The 23,600-nt window shown below is 35.4% G+C and overlaps 1 protein-coding gene across 8 annotated transcripts in view; it reads right to left on the bottom strand.

The window, feature by feature from the left end:
* The window catches only part of LOC105485577 (diaphanous related formin 3), a 498,294-nt gene that overhangs the window by 335,979 nt on the left and 138,715 nt on the right, over positions 1–23,600 (bottom strand). For 6 of the 8 annotated variants that reach the window (XR_011614754.1, XM_071081265.1, XM_071081266.1 and 3 more), the window contains 4 exons: positions 12,513–12,587; positions 12,356–12,425; positions 7,012–7,148; positions 5,042–5,147 (listed from right to left, as the gene is read on the bottom strand). Coding sequence is in view for 7 of the 8 variants with exons in the window: in XM_071081265.1 (XP_070937366.1) it covers positions 5,042–5,147; positions 7,012–7,148; positions 12,356–12,425; positions 12,513–12,587 (388 nt within the window). In the remaining variant the exon portion in view is untranslated. Of the gene's footprint in view, positions 1–5,041; positions 5,148–7,011; positions 7,149–9,025; positions 9,120–9,511; positions 9,670–12,355; positions 12,426–12,512; positions 12,588–23,600 lie in introns of those variants that run through there. The other 2 variants (XM_071081269.1, XM_071081268.1) reach the window with 2 other exon arrangements.

The following is a 23,600-nucleotide window of genomic DNA, read 5'->3' as shown; positions in this document are numbered from 1 at the left end:
TCTGCTTAAAATACCTAGAGTGATTATGTTGCTTGCAGCCATATATATATTTTATATATATTCTGCTTGTTTGTTTTTGAGACAGAGTTTTGCTCTGTCACCCAGGCTAGAGTGCAGTGGCGCAATTTTGGCTCACTGCAAGCTCCGCCTCCTGGGTTCACGCCATTCTCCTGCCTCCTGAGTAGCTGGAACTACAGGTGCCCACGACCACGCACAGCTAATTTTTTTTTTTTTTTTTTTTTGTATTTTTAGTAGAGACAGGGTTTCACCACGTTAGCCAGGATGGTCTCGATCTCCTGACCTCATGATTTGCCCACCTCGGACTCCCAAAGTGCTGAGATTATAGGCGTGAGCCACCACACGCAGCCCCTGATAATAATATTTTGATAATAATAATGAGAATTATAATAATAATGAGAATAAAGTTATTCTAGGTACAAAGTTTATCATTTTCTTACTATATAATATCAAATGGGGGAAGTCTGCTCAATTCTATCATAATCACAAATTATCATTATTAGGATCAGACTAACAAAAAAAGTAACAATTCTCCTTATTCTCCTTTAAAAAAAGACTTTGTCATAAATATACTTTGCAGTAAAAGAACAATGAAGAATGTTTTTATTTTGCTATCTCATTTTCTCCAATTTAAGAGCAAATAATTGGTTCCTATTTTATTCACCAATAAAAAAGTTTTATTTTTAATTGGTGATTTGCTAATGTCATCTAGTTTAGCACATTTTAGTAATGCAATTTATTAAAATGGAATAAAATGGGTACAAATCGTTTTATGGGAAAATTGATAGCCAGACACCTCGAAAATATACTTTATTTGTGGAAAATTCAGAAAGACAGAGAGAAACAAGTATTTTTAGATATTACTACAATGTTTTTTGATAATTTTAAAGAATATAGAAAGAGCATAATCTGCAAGATGCAGAAAACAGAATCTATGTTACTTTTTTTGTTCGTTTGTTTGGCCTAAGTTAGAACTCTAGAAAATGGTACCTTTTACTCTGAAGCCTGTTACCTGCTACCTATTTCACACATTAGGCTTAAAAACAATGAGAAAGCTTTACCAAGGAGTAAAAACCTTCAACAAAATATTTGAATAGAAAAAATAAGAATGTAGAACAATTCTTTCCATTTTCTATTCCCAATTAAGAGCATGGAAATTTAACCTGAGCATATCAGAAAAATGAGAAAGAAATAAATTTGAATGATGCTAAAATAACCTTTCACTTCTTAAAAATTAAGCTCTGAGAACTACACCAAGAAATTTATTTTACTGTTTATAGGATATCAAATAATTAACACTACTACTAACTGTAACAGAAAATATAATTACAACTAAGTCAATTAGTTTCTTAAAAGCAAATATAATCAGCTACATATATAGGCAAAAACTTTTTAAAAATTGAATCATCACCTACTATGTCCCACAAAAGTTAAAAATTAGAAAGAAACTATATTATACCCGTGACTTCCATAATTGTGGAAGGAAAACATGGCTCTAAGCTCTCCTCCTCCCTGGCTGTATTCACTCAACACTAAATATGGCAAATAAGCAGCAGTTTAAAAAGAAATCAGCTCTACAAACGTTCACAGCAACATTTTTCATAACAGCTGAAGAGAAGAAACAACCCGAATGTCTGTCAACTGACAGCTGATAAAATGTGTTACACCCATATGAAGAATATGTGGCAATTTTTTAAAATGCACTACTCCAACATGAATGAACCTCAAAAATATTTTGCAATTAATAAATAAAAGAAGCCAATCACAAAGATCCACATAATGCATGATTACATTTACGTGAAATGTCTGGAATATGCAACTCTATAAAGACAGAAAGTAGATCAATAGTTGTCTCAGGCTACAGAGAATAAAGGATTGTGGAGTTATAGCTAAGGGATGAGGACTTTGTTTTGGTGTGGCAATGAAAATCTTCTAAAATTGATTATGGTAAAGATTCCACAAATCTGTTAATATACAAAAAAAACTGAATCACACTTTTTGTTTTTTGGTTTTTTTTGAGACAGTCTCGCTCTGTTGCCTAGGCTAGAGTGCAGTGGTGCAATCTCAGCTCACTGCAAACTCCACCTCCCAGGTTCACACCATTCTCCTGCCTCAGCCTCCCGAGTAGGTGGGACTACAGGCGCCTGCCACCACACGTGGCTAATTTTTTTGTATTTTTAGTAGAGATGGGGTTTCACCGTGTTAGCCAGGATGGTCTCAATCTCCTGACCTCATGATCTGCCCACCTTGGGCTCCCAAAATGCTGGGATTACAGGCATGAGCCACTGCACCTGACCTGAATCACACATTTTAAATGGGTAAATGTTATGATACGTTAATTTAGTCTGACTAGAGTTGTTAATAAAAGAAATTAAACCTGTATCAAAACTTTATATAAACAGAATTCTCAATATTTATTTAAGTCTTAATATTTTCTATAGAATAGCAACCTATAAAATTCCAAACTTTTAACCGATAGTTCTCTTTCTAGATATTTACTAGCTAAACATAAATTTATCATGACTATAGAAATGTTATTTTTCCACAGAAGAGCACCTTCAATAAAATTAGAACAACTACCCATAAAAGAAATTACTTAATTTACTCCCTAAATTTTTTAAGTCAACATGGTTTGCCTTCAAGTTCATACTCATCAATTTAATTTGTAGTTAATTAAAATAAAAGTCAGACAGATTTACCTTTATGTCTGACAGCCAAAACAAATATTCCAAATAACCAAGAATTAGACTGAAATAGTCAAAACTTTCCAATAAATGAGGAGATCATATCATTTACCAGGACAATAATGGCTTGTTAAAGCCATTATTCCCTCACAGTTTAAAACCTCATGTAATGTAATACTGTTGTAAACAAAAGGATGGGACCCCAGTTTTACCAACATTTTTATAAACCTTTTATTCTCAAATAATTATAGACCCATAGATAGTTGCAAAAAAATCAGATAAAGTAATTGTTCAACTTTCCTCTACAAACTTTTCTTTAGGGTTACTCTTCATTAATATTCAGATGAATAAAAAGCCTGGGATCAGATGACAGAGAAACTTGTTAAAAGCACCAGATTACAACAGACCAACCAGACAAGGAAAGACACAAAAATAGAAAGGAAAAAGAAAAGCAATAGGAAGGAAAAGGAGAGAAGGGAAGGGGGAGCTCAGAGACAAGATGGGAGAGAAGAGACGGAAGAAAGCAAAGAGAAAAGAGAGGAGGAGGAGAAGGGAAATGAGGCTAGTAGTATATGAATTAAAAGACTCTAGTCCCTCCAGCAACTAAATGGGCAAGGTCTATGTCAGTGATGGGGAACACATCCCAGACCTCCACGCCAATGTCATCTAACAAGCCCAGAATGCATGAAAAGGGGTTCTCTTCCAAAGGTTCCTACTGGACCCATGCCATAGAGACCCTCTACTCAGGTCTTCAATTCTGCCTATTCCAAGAGAAACAAATCACAACATAGGGTTCCTCACTAGCTATTCGCTAACACTGTCATCTGAAATGTCCATACTAAATTATTAGTTTCACAGCTCCTATCATATTCTCATTTTGTTTTTTCTTGACTTGGAGTCTCGCTCAGCCACCCAGGCTGGAATGCAGTGGCATGATCTTGGCTCACTGCAACCACTGTCTTCGGGGTTCAAGCAATTTTCCCGTCTCAGCCTCCTGAGTAGCTGGGACAGGTACCCGCCATCATGCCCGGCTAATTTTTGTATTTTAGTAGGCTGGTCTTGAACTCCTGACCTCAGGTGATCCGCCTGCCTCAGCCTCCCAAAGTGCTAGGATTACAGGCATGAGCCACCGCACCCAGCCTATTATTTTTCAAACACCATTTGTTTACTTTTAATTTTTAACTTTATTTTTTTTTATTTCAGATTTCGCTTTTCTATTCCTATCATATCAAGAAAATATAAAATGGCCAAACTGCCCAGAACCTTAAAAAAAAAAAATGCATAATTTTTACTTTTATTAAGTGTGAAACAGATTTACTTCGTATCTATTAACACACTGGCTTCGAAACTTTGCTGCACATTAGGATCATCTGAGGATCATTTTAAATTTCCCAATGTCCAGGTCACACCATGCCAATTAAGTTTTAAAAGTATGGAGGTGAGAATCAGGTATTAATATTTTTTAAGACGATCACTCTTGAACAATTATACCAATAAAAGCCTCTTTTCCTTTTTTAAGAAAAGAAAGAGAAATTAAATGAATATTAGTTATTCAGCTTGAATATTAAAATGTTTAAGTCTAAATGTGTCTTTTTAGCAGTATTTTTGGAAACATCTATAACCTTGGGTTTCCTTATTATTCATGTAAGCTCAACTTTTCAGTTATTAACATTAAAACAATGAAAAGACCTAATTTACCTAATTGGCAAAACATCTCAAAAGTTAAAGTAATTTATGAGACTAACATAGAATAAACAGTTCATATGATTATATCTTATACAAGGTAATCTAGTAATTCTACTACAGGAAAAGCAACCTAGGAAATGGTTACATTGTTGTGTGCCAAGATGTATCTGTAAGATAAATTATGACATAGTACAAATAGGAATTCTATATGTTAAAAATAATGCTAGGCCAGATGCAGTGGCTCATGCCTGTAATCTCAGCACTTTGGGAGGCCGAGGTGGGCAGATCATGAGGTCAGGGGAGATTGAGACCATCTTGGCTAATACAGTGAAACCCCGTCTCTACTAAAAATGCAAAAAAATTAGGCGGGCATGGTGGCGGGCGCCTGTAGTCCCAGCTACTTGGGAGGCTGAGGCAGAAGAATGGTATGAACCTGGGAGGCAGAGCTTGCACTGAGCTGAGAACGCGCCACCACTCCAGCCTGGGAGACAATGCAAGACTCCGCCTCAAAATAAATAAATAAATAATGCTATAAAAGAATATTAAAAGGCATGCAGAGCTTCATATCAACGTTTTCATATAAACCAATCACAAAACAATTAAAAGAAATATATGTCATTTAAAAATAGATTTTATATATACACAAAACTTACTTGCAGTTGAACTGAATTGTGCCGGAGGCCTTCCACAATACAAAAAAATCTGTCAATTTTTTTTTCTTCACCAGCTGAAGTTAAAGCTTCTAAAACTTCTTCAAGGCTATTAGAAAATTTGAGTCAATTAAATTGCAAGTAGCAAACACAAATGCCATAATACAATTGCTTTATCCTACTAAAGTCAATATCCTAAGCAGCCAATATATTTTACAAGCAGTTTACCGAGTACATACCATGTATCAAGCACAGTTCTAAGCATATTACATTTTAATCAGTTATCCCTGACAATAACCCTGTGAAGATGTTTATCAAGCATTTATATAATGCTTACTAACATGAGGCACCATTTAAACCACTTTACAAATATCAACTCATTTTAAAGTATATAACAACTGTTTGGGGTGGGTACTATAATTAACCCATATTATAGGTTAGGAGACTAAGCCAGAAAAAGGTTAAGCATTCTGTCCAAGGTTTCACATCTGTGAAATGGTGGAGCAAGAATCTGAAATCAGACAGTTTATGTGGTGGACACCATATAAATGCTCTTAACCACTGCACCCTTATGCCTCAAAAGTTTAAGTAAACGAAGTTGTATGATAGTCAAAAATATATAATAGTATGGTATTATAAATATTCAATATAAAATATAATAATTATGCAAAAACTATACTTCCTCTTCTTTTAAATAGTTAACAGCATCCAGCACACTGGAGAAGCTCACAGTTCATGGACATGGGCATGCAGTCGTAAATGTTATTTACAGGATATTGACACCCATTCTGAAACAAGGAAAGGGAAGGATAACAGAATAGGGAAGGGAAAAAAAAAGCAAGGAAGAGTCCAAGAGGAAAGAGGAGGAAGAAAAGGGAAAAAGAGGAGGTTAAGAGAGAATTAAAAAATGATGGGGGAAAAGGGAAAGGAAGAAAGTGGGAAGGGAAGCTCAGAAAGTATATGTCCACATAAAGTCACTCTTAGATTTGTACACCAACATTTATACAGTCTTAAGTACTGAAGTTGTAAGCCTGGCTTTGCAAGCTTGGGACTGCTGCTAGGTGTGGCTACACCTCTTCTATAGATAAACACTGTAGGCACCCTTTGCGGGCAGACTGCCAGGCCAAGGCCGAGTGGTGTCTTTGACTATCCAACCATCAAGCTGAACCTGCTCAATCCCTCCAACTCCAGCAGGACCTCCACAAGGCTGACTTTCAAATGAACACAGGAGGCTGCCCTTACAGGGCTCTGCCAACCCCTACATGGGTGGGATATTTCTGTTAGTTCTTTTGGCTGTTTAGTTTTTATATATTTATCTTTTTTAAAAGGCATTTTAAATAATTTTTAAATGCTTCCTTATAATTAGAACCCAAATTTTTAAAAATCTTTATCTTTATAATTATCTTTAATATGTATGTAACAGTATTTAATTATACTTCTAACAAATGTGGTTAAGTTCTTTACAGCACTAGTATGTGCTTTATGCTCAAGGACTTTGTACCCTCAACCAGTAAACTACAATTACATAAATCATTTTCTAGTCTGCCTTACATATAGATTTCCAAATCATAATATGTTTGCTTTTACAAGGGGATAGAGAAGACCTACAGTTTGAAATAATTCTATCTGGGGAAAAAAAAAAATCACATAAGAAACAGAACCGTTTGTATATTTTCAAAGCCTTCATTTAGAATGTTTTTAAATTTAGGGTTTCGGTTAAAAAAAAAGTTTAAATATGATAAAGAAATCAGTTTTTCATAGAAGTATTTTAGCCCCTAACTAACAAATCAATTAAGATAAATAATTATTACTCAAAAATTTCCGGCCAATAAGAATCTAACTTAGCTGCTTAAATATTTAAACATTTATTTAAATTCTAGTAAATTCTAGCCTAGAGTAGATAATGAAACATTAAATGAATCAATCTGTATTAAATTATTATATGATTAGAGAAAAAGGTTGATAACACTTACATGCTTTCCTCCCCTACAATGCATACCGCAGAGAGAAGTTTAACCACATCTGTCATCATATTGGGGTGTCTGGGATCCATGGCTTTGGCCAATAAGGAAAGACTCCTCTCCTCACTCATAATTCTTTCCAAGCCATACTGCAATATTTTGAAAATAAGATGTCAAATGTTAGAAATTAATTAGAAAAATAATGCCCTGAAGGAAATGTAATTACTAAAAAATTATTATAGGATAATATATTTTTACACTTACCAAAGCCAAAAAATATAAACTGTGTAACACTCTAAAAAGTTCATGGCCAGGCACCATGGTTCACACCTATAATCCCAGCACTCTGGGAGGCAAAGGTGGGAGGATCACCTGAGGTCAGGAGTTCGAGACTAGCCTGAGCAACATGGAGAAACCCTGTCTCTACTAAAAATACAAAATTAGCTGGGCATGGTGGCGCATGCCTGTAATCCCAGCTACTTGGGAGGAGGCTGAGGCAGGAGAATTGCTTAGACCTGGGAGGCGGAGATTGCAGTGAGCCGAGATCGTGCCATTGCACTCCAGCCTGGGCAACAAAAGCAAAACTCCGTCTCAAAAAAAAAAACAAAAGTTCATAAGGGTATTCACTTTATGTCAAGAACCACAAAACTAAACCAAATAAAGATAACTCAAGGTGATTTTACAACAATACAGCTGATAATTATTAAGACAGGTTAATTAGCCAAATGGAGAAAGAGGGAAACAGTAAGAAATATGGGATTAGCCAACAGAAACATATGAAACAAACAGCCAGATACGGAACCAGACACTGAGGTCATGAAAATCTTTTTTCCTGGGAAGGAAGGTTGGTAAGAGATATATTACCATAAGCAAACACACAGATCAGCACTGTCCAAGAGAAATGTAAAGTAAATCACACGAGTAATTTAGAAATTTCAAGCAAGCAAAACTATTTTCAATAAAATTAATCCAATACATCCCAAATATTATCATTTCAACATATAACCAATATAAAACATTTATTGATGACATTTCACTTCTTTTTCTTCCTAAACAGTTGAAATCCAGTGTGTATTTTACACTGTAGCACATCTCAATTCAGACTAGCCACATTTCAAATGCTCAGAAGCCACATGTAGCTACCATATTACAAAATATAGGCCTAGATATTAGCATTTAGTTCATAAATAAGCAAAAACTGAAGTATGATTTGGGCAATTACCATGTAGAAACTGCCATAATGGGCACAGGTATTCTAATCACAAAGGTATTTATTATAAGGAAAACAATGCGGTTGTAAACTCATTCTATAAATGGGACAATTGGGATTAAGATAAAGTTTATTTACTACTGCCAGGAAGTCAAATCTAATTAGAAGATAAGAAATTATGTTAATGACATATCTATGAAAGATAACTATCAAAATACAGAGGATGAATAGAAACAATAAAACAGTACTATTTACCTAGCATGCATCTCAGAGGATCCTACTAAAGCATGAGAAATTGACTAATCAGAGTTGCTACCAAACACTAAAAAAGGACCTTATTCTCAATTACAGGCCTATGAACTAAACTCAAGATCAGCACTACATGTAAGCATCAAAGTTGAATCTATAACCAGCTTAGACCCAAGTACTTTGATTGTTATAAAATCCTATTTATAACTTTCCTATCTTGTATATGGCCATTTGTATTGGACTGAAATATTGCATTTACTTTAAACCACTATCTAAGAAACACAGGAACAATGGGGAAAGTGCAAGGAAAGGCCAAGGGCCCCAGAATATGAATTCTGGAGAGATTACTCTGTCTTGTTAGTAATAGGGAAAAGTTTACAACAAGACAGCTAAACAGTCAGGAAATACTTACTTTTATGATAGCCTGGGCTATTACCTATCTGGAAAAAGAATGAAAAGGCAGGCATAGGACCAGAAACTACAATATGCCTTGATAATCATTCCAGGGAATTGTCAGGTTTATAAAGTACCACTTAGATTCAATTCAGAAAGTCAGTCAATGATTACCAAGTACAGAAGAGCTGGCTCTGTCCTAATAAACCTGGGAATTGAGTAAAGCTTGCCTCTAGTATTCCCTTTTCCTTTCCCATCTACCTGGCTAACACCTGCCCTTCTAGAATCAGAATCCTGTGACTCCTCCAGCCACCCAAGGTGACTCATGCTGACTTCCTCCAAGTGATACTACCTACCTTCCCTGTCAAGCCCTCTGTCCCTAAACCATCATGTATGAAAGGTGAAATAGGAGCATACTCTGATTTCACAGTTTTAACCATCATCCTGTGACCCCAAAAGTCCATCCCAGGTAACATTCTCTGATTTTGGTAATGCAAAAATGTGTCACACTCATTTTAAGACTGGAATGAGGCCAATTACTACTACTCAGTATACCTAAATACAGAATTGCTACTTGTATAAAATTACTCTCAATTATTTAAAAAACACAGTAAAACAAAACAAAAACTGTTGACTCTGTGTGAGAAGTTGTCAACTTACCAGTGCTAGGATTAAAGTATATTTAATGAGGCCTGTTCTAGGTTAGAGAGGCATGACAAATTTTGAAAGGTCTAAGGATGTATCTTTCCTGAATGTCAAGGACACACTCCGGACAATATGATAACTGGCCTGTTCTAAACTGAGGATCAATGCCAGGTTCCACTTGCATTCCACATGAGGCCTATTATTAGCTAACAGATGGAATTTCAGGCACTGAAGATGATGTTTTAGGTAGAAGAAAGTTAATGCCCTAAATCCTCATGTAGGATGCCCAACATCTGGACCCACACAGCATGACTACTGGTGCTGAGCAGCCACCCACAGTGAGCTAATCCCAGTAGCAGAAATAATGTGGGTAAAGTTGCTGGCTTCATGAGCAAAGCACCCTCACTTTGGGTGCACTCTTCAAAGCAACACACACAAAGTTAACTGACCAAACTGAAGCCTCTGTTCTAATCACCTTTCAATTTGAATATACTAACTTTTCATCCGTATTATCTTTTATTTTCTTTCCCTTAGGCAATTAAAATTCTCTTCTATTTAAAAAATACTCTTAGTCCAATTTAATGTTATAAGAAATTCACTTTCATGTAATGTTATCAAATTTGCTCATTAATTGTATAATTAATTACTAGTACCAAATAAGGCACATTTTTTTCCTCTTAAAACTTAAATTTTCATCATTCAATGAATGCTAACAAATACTGTATAAGTGAGGTTTAACAAATTTTGTACTTACAGATGTGATCAAATAAAGATTAAGAAAACCATTAACCAATCTTGAAGGGAAAAAAAACTTTACCAAAAATTTCACATATTGCTAGGTTTAGAGTTCAGACACTATAATACTAAGTACCAATAACTTAACTTTTTATTCTTAATAACACAGATAAAAGCACCAAATAAAATGGCAATATTTTATAGGTCCACGTATACAAACTACAAGCAACAAAAATCTCTTAAGAGGATAATAGTATATTAATTAGAAAATAAATAAAGTTCAATCTTCCTCAGATTCATTCTGAAACAAAGAAAGAATATTATCTTCTATCTACCACCTTACTTTAACCATGATTTTCTTCTAAATTCAAATTATGATCCAAATGCCCCTTTGGTTTAAAAAAAGTTCCTAGATTTTTTCTACTTTCGGCCTTTCCATCACTAACAAAATTTCCAATTGCTATATTCTCACTCTAGAAAGGGCTTCCTAAACCAGTTCTATGTACTTAATGGGAAAAGACCTTTCCCTATCAGCAATTTGATTATTTCATTCATTTACTCTTAAAACAGATACGTAAAAAGCTATCTTATATATCTAATATCTGATTTTCAAAGAACCATGAATTCAGCATAAAAGGAGTTGTGATTCCTCCATCATATATTTTCTTTGAAAATAATATCTGATTAGAGTAGGAAAGGAAGAAAAAACATTTCATTAATTAAAAATAGAAAGCTTACCTCCAGAAAATGCTTAAAAATACATTGTTTAATAAGACAAAAATAATTAGAAAATATAAATATTTGCTAATACATTTAGTAAAAGAAATACAAAATAAATCTTAATAATTTGTGTACTAGTACTTAAGTGTGTAGCCCTATAAAAGTTTATTTTTAAATGAGAATAAGGTAAAATATTATAAATTAAAATTAATCAGAAATATACAGATGGTTTTGATATAAAACAAAAATAATCATACCACCACAGGTAAAATTTCCTCCCATGCTGTCTAACAGCAACTTAAACACCTATCATTACTTCACACATCATGAGGTAGATGTGTTTAGATGCTGGAGCTTAAAGAAACGGCATAAGATAATGCTAATTTCTGCAGTTAACAGTATAAAAGCAAAAAAGAAACATTGCTAGATAAATCTAAAATCTAACTTCAGTAAAGAGCTTAAGAATTCCTCTTTTCTTCAGTTTTTTTGTTTTGTTTTGTTTTGCTTTGTTTTGTTTGGTTTTAGAGACAGGGATTTACTCTGTCTCCCAGGCTGGAGTGCAGGGATTCAATCACAGTTCACTATAACCTCAAACTCCTGGGCTCAAGCCACCCTTTCACCTCAGCCTCCTGAGTAGCTGGGACTACAGGCACATGCCACCATGCCCAGCTATTTGTTTTATTTTTTGTAGAGACGGCGTCTCACTATGTTGCCCAGGCTGGTCTCAAACTCCTAGCCTCAAGCAATCCCTCCTGCCTCGATATCCCAAAGTGGTAAGATTATAGGTGAGAGCCACAAGCAGGTTTCTCCCTTCTAATGTAAATTCTTTATGCAAATTCCTCCATATTACATTTGTTCTCAATATTACATCATTGCTCCATTTCTGAGACCTGCTTGTATCTGTTTACATTAATTTCATTGTAGATTTTAAATTCCTAAAATATAAGAAATCTTCCCAACTTGAACCTTTGGTAATAAGTATTATTGCAGCTCACATTTAATAATCATGATCTTAAAGCTGACTCATGCCATACTTTTGAGAGTTAAGAGAGAGAGGAAATTAAGGAAGGAAGAAAAGAGGAAGAGGAGGACAAAAAAGTGGAGAAAAGGTGGTGGAGGGAGAGAAAAAAAGAAAGAAGATGGGATTGGGGTGGGCAGGGTTGAGGGGGAGGAAAGCGTGGGGAGAGAGAATTAACCTACACATGAGGAGTTCAGCATCAGAAGAAACTTCATTATCAAGTTTCTCCTATTGCAAGACAGTTGAAACTAGAATTCAAGAAAATTCAATATTTTTCCATCATGACTGAAAAACACATCAGAAGGATATATCATCACTTTACTGCAACTGAAAATCATATATCACAAAACTGGTCATGGACAAATACTAATTACCTATGTACATACCTGCGTATTCATCAGGGCTTTTAGACACTGTATGACTTTATGTTGATTTTTCTTTACAACTTTTTCTTGGCTGTATTGACATAAAAATAGCAGTGTTTGAATTATAATTGGACACATGAATGATGCTTACTTGAAAATAATTATTAGCAATACTTACATTTTTCCACTAATCAATTTTTCCAAAATGTCTAGTAATAATCCAAGCCCCTCATGTCCAAAGTTTTCCACCCAACTGAAAAACAGAAAAAAGGTAGTCACACATTGTCAGTAATGCAGCTTGTGTTATCATAATGTTATATACCTACAAGTATTTTATATTTGCTATATTCCTAATTGTAACTAAAACATAAGAATAACACCACACATAAAAATTATTCATGACTCATAATCTTGGTTGCGAAAGAAGCAAAGATGGGATATGCCAATAGTGTGCTAAACTCTGCTTACACAAGTCTGTAAGAGCAGACTGTGCACATCTTTTACATACTTCATGTTTAGGGACATCACATGGGTAGCTTGAAATCAGCCACAGTGAAAGTATTCACACCAAAGAAACTGGCAAACCAATCAGAGCCATCCCTGCCCACGCACCCAGAGCTGGCTCTAAATATTTACCAGCACACCACTAATTACTGCCTATTTGGGGCTACGCCAAAGAAGACAAATTGTACAAGTGAGTAAAGATCTATGGAGGAAAGATGTAGATCAACATAAAGAAAAAGATTACTGGCAAAAATTAATCAAAAAAAGCAGATGCTTTAGCAGAATTTCCCAAACCAATGAACTACATTCCTATAAATGTTAAGAATTTCCTAAGTTTCAAAGTTCAGTCGATTAAAAAAAAAAAATGCATTGCTGGTTTTTAAATGAGTATCTCCATCTTCAGCAAACGAAATCTGTCCCATAAACCCACTGACCCAATCACAGGACTTTACATAACTAGAACATTACTGTCACTAAACAACAGCTTGCCTGGATTACAGGAAAACTACCTTAGTAGAGATGAATACCTTTTTTCAGTGGAGATTAGTAAACCTAGGCCAATAAATAATACAATGATAATAATCTGTTGCCAAAAGAATGAAGGAAAGAAAAGATACACGTGTGTATATTTATTTGGATGCATGTGCTTATACATGTGATTTTATGTATGAATATATGTAGTGTTTGAACAATAAGACGTTAAAAACAAAATTTCAGCCAGGCACAGTGGCTCCTGCCTGTAATCCCAAAGTGGAGGCAGAGGTAGGTAGATCACCTGAGATCAGGAGTTCAAGACCAGCCTGACCAACATGGTGAAACCCTATCTCTACTAAAAATACGAAATTAGCCAGGCGTGGTGGTGCATGCCTATAATCCCAGCTACTTGGAGAGGCTAAGGCAGGAAAATCGCTTGAACCCAGGAGGCAGAGGTTGCAGTGAGCCAAGATCACGCCATTGTACTCCAGCCTGGGCAACAAGAGCAAAACTCCATCTCAAAAAAAATTTCAAGGAATGAAAAACAGAACATTATAAAGAATAAAAACAAGCTTAAGTCATACATCAAAAAATACCAAAATATCATTTTTTCCTTAAGATACAATATAACATTTCTAGTGAAAACAAGAGAATAAAAACCAAATGCAATATATTTATATAAAAAATACAAATATTATTTAAAATCCAGCTTCTTCATTTGCACATTTCTGTAAACACAACTTGACACCTATCAATGTTGAGGATTTCTGATTTTACAAAAAAGAAAAAGAAATTTGCCATATAGATTGGCAATCTCTTGTCAGACAATATTTTACTCATATCTTGCCAGTGAAAGCCATGAAATAACTAATTTTTAAAATGCACTTAAACAGGAAAGATACTCTCTTGTGAAAGACTGAAGATTGCTATTATAGTTAAGGTAAGGAAAAATGTTAAACAGAGGTTGCTGTTTTCAAACCAGGATGCTACTTCAAAAGTGAAGGGTTTACTCTTTACTATTAGCGACAGACAGATTACCTATAGGCATTTTGAATCTTGTTTTCATGATTCATGAAAACAACACAGCATCTCACTTAACTGTTTGCCTTGTTGACATCCTATTCTGAATTTATTCCTATTTCACATGCAGCAGGGAAGTGAGAAGTAATCTGAGAGTTTTACTTGGGCTGACATTGAGATGCATGGAGAGAGACTGTTCATAAGGCACTCCTCTTTAATACTTCACAGAGGGCCTTCAGTATTTTGTTTGAAGTAAATTTTCAACAATCTCCATATTGAAAAGTACAGCCACAAAGATATTCTAAAGCCAATATAAATGGTTTCAGATTATTCATACTGCTATCACCTTTAATCATTGTGAAGAATAAAATCACTGTTCATCAAACTGCCTCACACCAAAACAGGCAAAGTAATTTTAAATTATGCGAATATAACGAAAAGACTTAGTTACACTTAATATGCTTACATTATGACCCATTATAAAATTTAAGAAGCACAAATCCATGTAAATCAGTAAGTTCTCTGATCTACATAATTAATAATAAAAATAGCTATTTAAAATTTATTACCCTTAACATAATTATAACTAGAATAGTGGGACTCATAGATGGTCTAAAGTCAACTATTTCTAGACCCACTATATAACTCTCTCCTAAACTATAGAATATGAACTATTCAAATACAATGTATGCCTACTCACTCATTTTATATATAAACAAATTCTCTATAAAACAAAACTTATTAAAGTTCCATGCTCAACAATAAAATGAGAGTTGGGCAATGGCCTTCTGAAAACCAGATTACACATTATATTTCATAAAACATGTCAAAAACAAGAAAAGTGGGACAGGGTACAGGGAAAGAAAACTGAGACACTTGACAACCAAAGAAACAATATAAGAATTAAAAGAAAGCTAACAAAAGTACTTATTAAAAAGATTAAAAATTAAATATGCATAAAATGTCTCCCTGTTTTCTTAAAAATTTGCAAACTCAACATACTGTTGTATTAACAAGTATCACTCATAAAGCAATAATCTCAAGTGTTTCACTCTCACCCCTACTATTTTCAGCAATATTATTTTTAAGGACGGGGTACGAAATCACTTCCTATTTCCACCGGAAAAGATGTTCAAGATAAAAAGTGATATTGAGTAGGTAGGTCTGCTGTCTTGACAGAGGTTTATTGAGATCCATAGCTTTCTACAAAAATGAAAAATTTCTCATCATCAGTGTAAGCAGCAACCTAGAAAAAAATTATCAACTGATCTATAAATGATCAATCTCCAGGAACTAAAATCTGCACTATTTCTTCTGTGCCTATCAGCACAGTACCCTCAGGCATTATGTGGTTTAACTATAAACTGCATTCATGGATAAATATGCACATGTTTCTTTTTCATGAATAGAAATGACATAGAGATCAGTATGACATTTGTATCAGAAAAAACTGCTTTAAAAGAGCAACCGTAGTGTGCTAAATACTAATTTAACACAAAATCTACCTCTTAAAATTCTGTAACAGGAAATATCAAACTCCTCTAATTGCTTCAAGGAAAACTTCTAAGTATATTACCCTTTAGCACTCCTAGTAGGGGTCTCAATATAGGAGAAAAGAAGAGATGAATTTTAATAAAAATTAAAACAAACAAAAACAAATAGTAGGAGAGGGAGAACAAATTCCCAGAATTACAATGTTTAACCCGCCTTTAAATGGTCAAAAGCAGCTTAGGCTTTGAAATTCAGTTACTACTTCCAGAAACACAGGATGAAAAAAGTGTATAAAGTGGTTTCTGACACGTTGTTGGCTTTAGGAAGCAAATAAACGCAGTCACCTCATTGAGCAATACAGGCAACAATCAGGTCTCAGATTTATCTCCTGGCCAAAAGGAACAAAGCACTCTCAAGTATTTTTCCCCAAAGACTGACCCTCCTACCCTTCCTTTGTTTTGTTTAAAGTTACTACCTTTCTTCCCAGATGTGCTGTAGAAAGAGAAAGACAAATGCATCATGAATTATAATGGAATTAATCTTGGAATTATTACCCTTATGATCTGGAATAAACATACCAGATCATAAGAGCAATCTCAGATCATAAGAGTAATCTTACCTGATGCATACTCCTTGAGTATAGGGACCATTTCTTATATATCATATTTATTCAAGCATGGGATAGACTGAGCGCTCAATAAATCTTTTTATAATGAAACTAAGTCTCTTCTATTGTTATATATAAGAGGTTACAGTAACTTAGAAATAACATCTAGGTCTGCTGATAACCAGGCTTGTGGCCTTTATGTATGCAGAAATAAACACAGAGATGACAGATCTCCACACCATGACTGAACCTGTCTCAACCTTCAAGCTAGAAATTTCAATTGCAATTTCAGAACTGTTATTTATTCATACTGAATCAAAGATGATAAAACCAAAGACAGGGTCTCAGTCTGTCACACAGGCTGGAGTACAGTGGCACAATCATGTCTCACTGCCCCCTCAACCTCTTGGGGTCAAGCGATCCTCCTGCCTCAGCCCTCCTAGTAACTGGGACTACAAGCATGTGTCACCACATTCATCTAATTTTAATTTTTGTAGAGATAAGGTCTCACTATGTTGCCCAGGCTAGTCCAAACTCCTGACCTCAAGTAAATCCTCTCACCTTAGCTTCCAAAAGTTCTGGGATTACAGGTGTAAGCCACTACACCTGGCCAAGTCAGCCTTTATTAAAGGGAACACTGTGTTCTTGATACTGCACTAAATACGAGAAATACAAAACTGAATAAAGTATGTTCTCTGCCCTTGAAAAGATCACAGACTAGTGGTTAAAACAAATATCGAACAAAATTATTTCCATAATGTAATAAATGCTATAGTCATGGCTCTCTGGGAACAGAACGTACAATATCTACCTCTCTTGGGAACTTCAAAACATCTGCTGTCTGACCTGAGTCTTTCTAAGCAGGAGGGTATACACATGAAGACTTAAACATAAAAGAAATGGCCTGTGCTGAGCAACAGAGAAAGCTGTATCAGAGATAAAACCAAACAGGTAAGAAAGGACTTGATCTTGAAAAACCACATATATAATGCCATGGGCAATGGAAGGGCATAAAAGGACTAGGCATATGTAGTAAAGAAAGTAATTCTACCCTTGCCCAACAAAAGATCTGCACATCTTAAACTCAGAACCTATAAATATATTAGCTCATGTAGCAAAGGAGAAACTCAAGTTGCAGATGGAATTAAGGTTGCTAATTAGATGATTTTAAAATAGGAAAATTAACCTAGTTTATCCAGGTGGTTACAATCTAATCATATAATTCTTAATTTCCCAGCTTAGTTAGACAGATGAGATGAAAGAAAGAGAGTCAAAGCATAAAAAGGGATGGGCACCCTGGCTCACACCTGTAATCCCAGCACTTTGGGAGGCTGAGGTAGGTGGATCACTTGAGGCCAGGAGTTCGAGACCTGCCTGGGCAACATGGAAAAACCCCATCTCTACTGAAAAACAAAAATAGCCGGGTGTGGTGGTGAGTGCCTGTAATCCCAGCTACTTGGGAGGCAGAGGCAGGAGAATCCCTTGAACCCAGGAGGCGGAGGCTGCAGTGAGCCAAGATGGTGCTACTGCACTCCAGCCTGGGCAACAGAGCAAGGCTCTGTCTCAAAAAAAAAAAAAAAAAAACATAAAAGGGACTCAACTTACCTTTACTGGTTTTGAAAATGAAGGAGGCCAAACAAGAGCCAAAAAATGTAGGTAGACTGAAAAACCTGGGAATGGCCCTCAACTGACAGCTAGAAAAGAAATGAGTCTTAATCCCACAATCACAAGAAATTGGATTCTGCCAATAACCCAAATAGACAAACAAATTGAGTCTCTTATTCATAAACACTAGATGTCTCCATTTATTTGGATCTTCTTTAACTCCTTTCATCATTATTTTGTAGTTTTCAGCATAAAAGTCTATGGCTAATTCATTAAAATTACAATTATTTTTTGAGCAATTATGAATAGTATTGGGTTTTTAATTTCATTTTCCACAAGTTCATTGCTAGTACATAGAAATACAATTTTATATTTTTATCTTGAATCCTGCAACCTTGCTGAACTCAGTGATAAGTTCTAGCAGTTTTTGGTAGATTTCTTGAGATTCTCTATGTAAACAACCATGTCATTTGCAAATAGGGACAGTTTTATTTCTACCTTTCTGACCTGCATGCCTTTATTTCCTTTTCTTGCTTCAGTGTTCTACCTAGAACTTCCCCATGGTGTAAAATAAGCATCCTGAAAGCAGGCATCCTTGCCTTGTTCTCAATCTGTCTTAGAGGGAAAGCATTTAGTCTTTCATCACTAAATAGAATATTAACTACAGGATTTTTTTAGATCTCTTTACCAAGTTAAGAAATTTCCCCTCTGTATTAGTTTCCTGGGGCTGCAGCAACAAAGTACCACAAACTGAGGAGTTTAAAACAACAAATATATTCTCTTGTAGTTCTGGAAGCAAGGTGTTCAAAATCAAAGTGTCAGCAGGGCTGCTGCCTGGCACTCTGGGTAGAATCCTTCACTGCCTCTTCCTAGCTTCTGATGGAAGCTGCCAATCCTTCCAGTCATCACATGAGACTCTTTCTGTATCTCTGCTTTCTTTTTTTAAGGACACAAGTCATGTTGGATCAAGACTTCACCCTACTCCCTTATGACCTCATCTTAAGTAATTACACTGCAATGACTCTGTTTCCAAAAAGGGCCACATTCTGCAGAGACAGGGTGTTAAGAATTTACATATATCTTTCTAGGTTTACAACTGAACTCACCCTCTATTCCTACTTTTCTCAGAGTTTTCATTATGCACAAGTGTTGAATTTTGTCAAATGCTATTTCTGTATCGATTCAAATGATCAAGTGACTTTTCCTCTTTTGCTTGTCAATACAATGCATTATATAAGGATTTTTGTAACTATATTCATGATGAACATGGGTTTGTAAGTTTGAGGGTTTTGGTTTTGTTTTGTTCTATCTTGGTACTGTATTGGTCTGGTTTTGCTATCAGGTAATTCAAGCCTCATTTAAAAGAAAATTAATTGTTCTGTGCTCTGTTATTTTCTGGAAGAGACTATGGAGAATTGGCATTAATTCTTCTTTAAGTTTGTGGTAAAATTCTCCAGTGAAATCACCTGCACCTGAAGATCTTTTGCTGGGGAGGAGGAACTTAATTCTCTTAATAGTCAGAGGGCCATCCAAATTATCGATTTCATGTTGGGTGTGTTTTAGTAGTTTGTGTTTTTCAAAGAACTGATCTAGTTCATCTAACTTGTTGAGCTGTGTATTTAAAGTTGTTCAAAGTATTTCCTTATTACCCTGTTGATATCTTGGTAATATTTCCCATTTAGTTCATGAAATTGGCAATCTGGCCACTGATTTCAAGATGTTTTTATTTATCTTTAGTTTTCAGTTTTTTTTTTTTTTTTCAGACAGAGTCTCACTCTGTCTCCCAAATTGGAGGGCAGTGGTGCAATCTCAGCTCACTGCAACCTCCACCTCCTGGGTTCAAGCAATTATCCTGCCTTAGCCTCCCAAGTAGCTGGGACTACAGATAAACGCACCACCATACCCGGCTAATTTTTGTATTTTTAGTAGAGACGAGGTTTCACCATCTTGGCCAGGCTAGTCTCAAACTCCTGACCTCAAGACACCCACCCATCTCAGCCTCCCAAAGTGCTGGGATTATAAGCGTGGGCCACCGTACCCAGTCTAGTTCTCAGGAATTTGACTTTGATATGTTTGTGTGTGAATTTCTTTGAGTTTATCCTGTTTGTGATTCAGTTTATGTAAGTTTATATCTTTTGCCAAATTTGAGAACTATTCAGCCACATACATATACATATATATACGTATGTGTATATATATATATTATTTATTTATTTTCAGACAGAGTCTCACTCTGTCACCCAGGCTGGAGTGCAATGCGCAATCTCGGCTCACTGCAACCTCCTCCTCCCGGGTTCTAAGCGATTCTCCTGCCTCAGCCTTCCGAGTAGCTGGGACTACAGGCACATGCCACCATGCCTGGCTAATTTTGTATTTTTAGTAGAGATTGGGTTTCACCATGTTGACCAGGCTGTTCTCAAACTCCTGACCTCAGGTGATCCAGCTGCCTTGGCCTCCCAAAGTGCTGGGATTACAGGCATGAGCCACCGTGCCCACTCTATTCAGCCATTATTTCTTCATGTACTTTTTTATCCTGTCCTCTTTCTCCTCTCAAGACTTCAATGACAAGAATGTTAGATCTTTGGTTATAGACCCATAACTCCCTGAGACTCTGTATGTATTTTTTTCCCAATCTATTTTTTCCTGGTTGTCCAGATTGTATACTTTCTATCATTCTATAATCTAGTTCACTAATTCTTTCCTTTCAGCCTCATGTTTTGCTTTTGAAGCCCTCCAATAAGCTTTTTACTTCAGTTATTGTATTTTTCACTTCTAAGATTTCCATTTGGTTCTTTAAAAGAAGAAATAAAGTTTCCTCTATTTCTTTGCTGAGACTTTCTATATTTTTTCTTTTGTTTCGGCACATTCCTATTTGCCTATTGTAACACTTTTATGATGGCTGCTTTTCAAAAGATTCTTGTCAGATAATTCTACCATCTCTGTCATATCAGTGTTGTCATCTATTGTCTTTTTTCACTCAGTTTGTGATTTTCTCGCTTCTTGGTATGACATATTTTTTATACTGAAGCTTGAAAATTTGGGATATCGTGTTAGAAGATTATATAAATCTTATATAAACCTCTTATTTCAGTAAGCTTCCTGTGGCACAGTTCCAGTGGAAGAAGAGAAAGCACCACCTTGTTACTGCAAGGTGGAAACAGAAGTCCAAGAGAGATTCTTTGTTACCACCTGGAATGGATGGGAATCTAGGCACTCCCTGATGGAGAGAAGGACTGCCTCATGATGCTCACCATGTAACCTACAATAGCACCATGGAAGGGGGATGTGGACGTCTGTTATCACTGGGTGGTGGTGAAAGCCCTGACTCTATTGGCCACTTTGGACACAATGCCAGTGGGGAGGGGGAAGAATGCCTCATTACGGCCCTCTGTAGGTAGAAATCCAGGCTACCCACTTTGCTTTTTGATAGTGGGGACAGGCGGTGGGGGGAGTGGAGATGGGGCCACAGATTTCTTTCTGTGGTATTCAGCAGAAATATAGAGCAGTTATTGCCAACATGTTCTGTCTTGTTTGCTGCCATTTTCGTGGTCCTTTGGTTTAAGAGAGAAGGCTTCTGTTGGGACTTCTTTGTTCTGTGCCCACTGTCATTTCTGGGTTACTCACTTCTTTACCTCCAAATCTGACAAAAAGGCAGAAAGACAACCCAGCAAACTCACAAGCATATTGTTCCTTAAGTCCCAAGGTTCCTAGCCTGTCTTCTTCTATTTGTTTCACATATAATGTCCAGTATGTCTAGTTGTGCTTAGCAAAAAAATAAAAAAAAAAAAAAATAAGAGTGTATTTAGTCTATCTTTCAAACACAAGTCTGAAACATCCACTGCTAGAGTGTGAGAATAGGCAAAAACTCCCACCAAGAAAATCAGAAAAAGGCAGTGACAGTGGTAAGAGGAGAACCAAGTAAACCTGACATAACAAATCCAAAGAAAAGAAGAAGTTTCAAAAGACAGAGGAGTCAAGAGTCAGGTGCTAAAATGAGGTCAAATAAAATAAGGGCTAAAAAAAGAACTATAAATAAATGAATTCAAGAGCAGTTTGTAAATAATTCTGTGGAAGTGAAATCCTGATTGCAAAAGAATTAAAAGACAAAAGGGGTAGTAAGAAGAAAGAAAAACACATAATTTGGGATTAAAGAGTTGATGGAAGAAATTTGTAGGACTGAAATGAGGATAATAAAAAAAAAAAAAACCGTGTGCAATAAACACTATTACAAAAATAAACAGAGAATATTAGAGGAGCAAAGAAGATGCTTACCTCACTTAGCTAGGGCCTAGGAACAAAACCAAACTTAAAAAACTATGCCTACAATCTTGAAGTGGAATGATGCTCATATATCTTAAGTTTAAAAAGCAGAAATAGTATATAAGGTGTTTTCTATTATTATTCTTCAATGTTTTGGTTCACATATAAGAAAGGTATTACATATGTGTAGCTATACAAACACATTCTTAACCATCCTCCACCTAGTCAGCTAATTCAAGGCTTGTGTTCTACTCTCTTATACATCCCCACACACTGCTCCCACCAGAACCAGTTGGGTTTGTTTCCAAATCCATTCTTGACAGTTGTACTTACTATTGTATTTATATGATTAATATTATATAAACAGATAACACACAATTGGGGAAAGAGGTACTTCTGTGAAAACTAAGCCTAATGATTTGGAAAGTTAAAAGTAGATTACTTTTTAAATTGCTGTAAAAGTAAATGTGGGAACCACCATATATTAAAGGGAAATCGTAGTACCAAAAAAAAAGTTTGTTTTTTTTCTTTTTTAGCAGAAGTATAGTTCTGCATTCAGATTGCTTTGCCAGAGCCTTTATGATCCTGTTCTACTTTAAAACACCAACATCAGGAAGACAATGCATTATGGGTATGCTTTATGCAATCAGCCTTTGCCCACTCCAAGAAAAGGTCTGGGCACTACATGAAATGTCTAGAGAAAAAATGTTTATCCTTTAGATTGAAAAAAAAATGTTTGGAGTATATTTGAATCATTTATTTGATGATTATATGCTTTAAGCAAATTTTTAACCAATCAACCAACAGTATTAGACAGGAAGACTTCCTCTGTAGACAGAGTGTCTGTCTGTCTGTCTCTCTCTCTCTTCCTCCAAGAAGTTAGTGTCTATTTAAGTAGATAATATTATACATTTTTCTTGATTTTGCTTTTGTGTATTTTCTTATTGTCCTATAATGAACTTATATTTTTTGTAATAAGAAAAATATCTTTAATTACCCAAAAAAATAATCTTACATGAATGCCTAGGGAAACACAAACCTAGATGGTTTAAAATCAATACACAAAGCTTCTTAAAAGGAGAAAAAAATACATTACTGCTCACATGTGACAAACTAACAAATTTCGTACCTTAAACTTGGAAGGTCAGCTTTAATACTGTATAATATCTAGATCCAATTTACATTCCTCTGTCAGAGTAATAGATCACCAATGCTGAATATAATTATAGCTTATTTTAAGCTTTCATTTTCACCTACCTTTACCAAGGTGACTAAATACTTAAAATGAACAGTTCTAGGAGGGAG

Source organism: Macaca nemestrina, chromosome 16, assembly GCF_043159975.1.
Source record: "Macaca nemestrina isolate mMacNem1 chromosome 16, mMacNem.hap1, whole genome shotgun sequence".
Lineage (NCBI taxonomy): Eukaryota > Metazoa > Chordata > Mammalia > Primates > Cercopithecidae > Macaca > Macaca nemestrina.
This window is presented reverse-complemented; position numbering and strand designations above follow the sequence as displayed.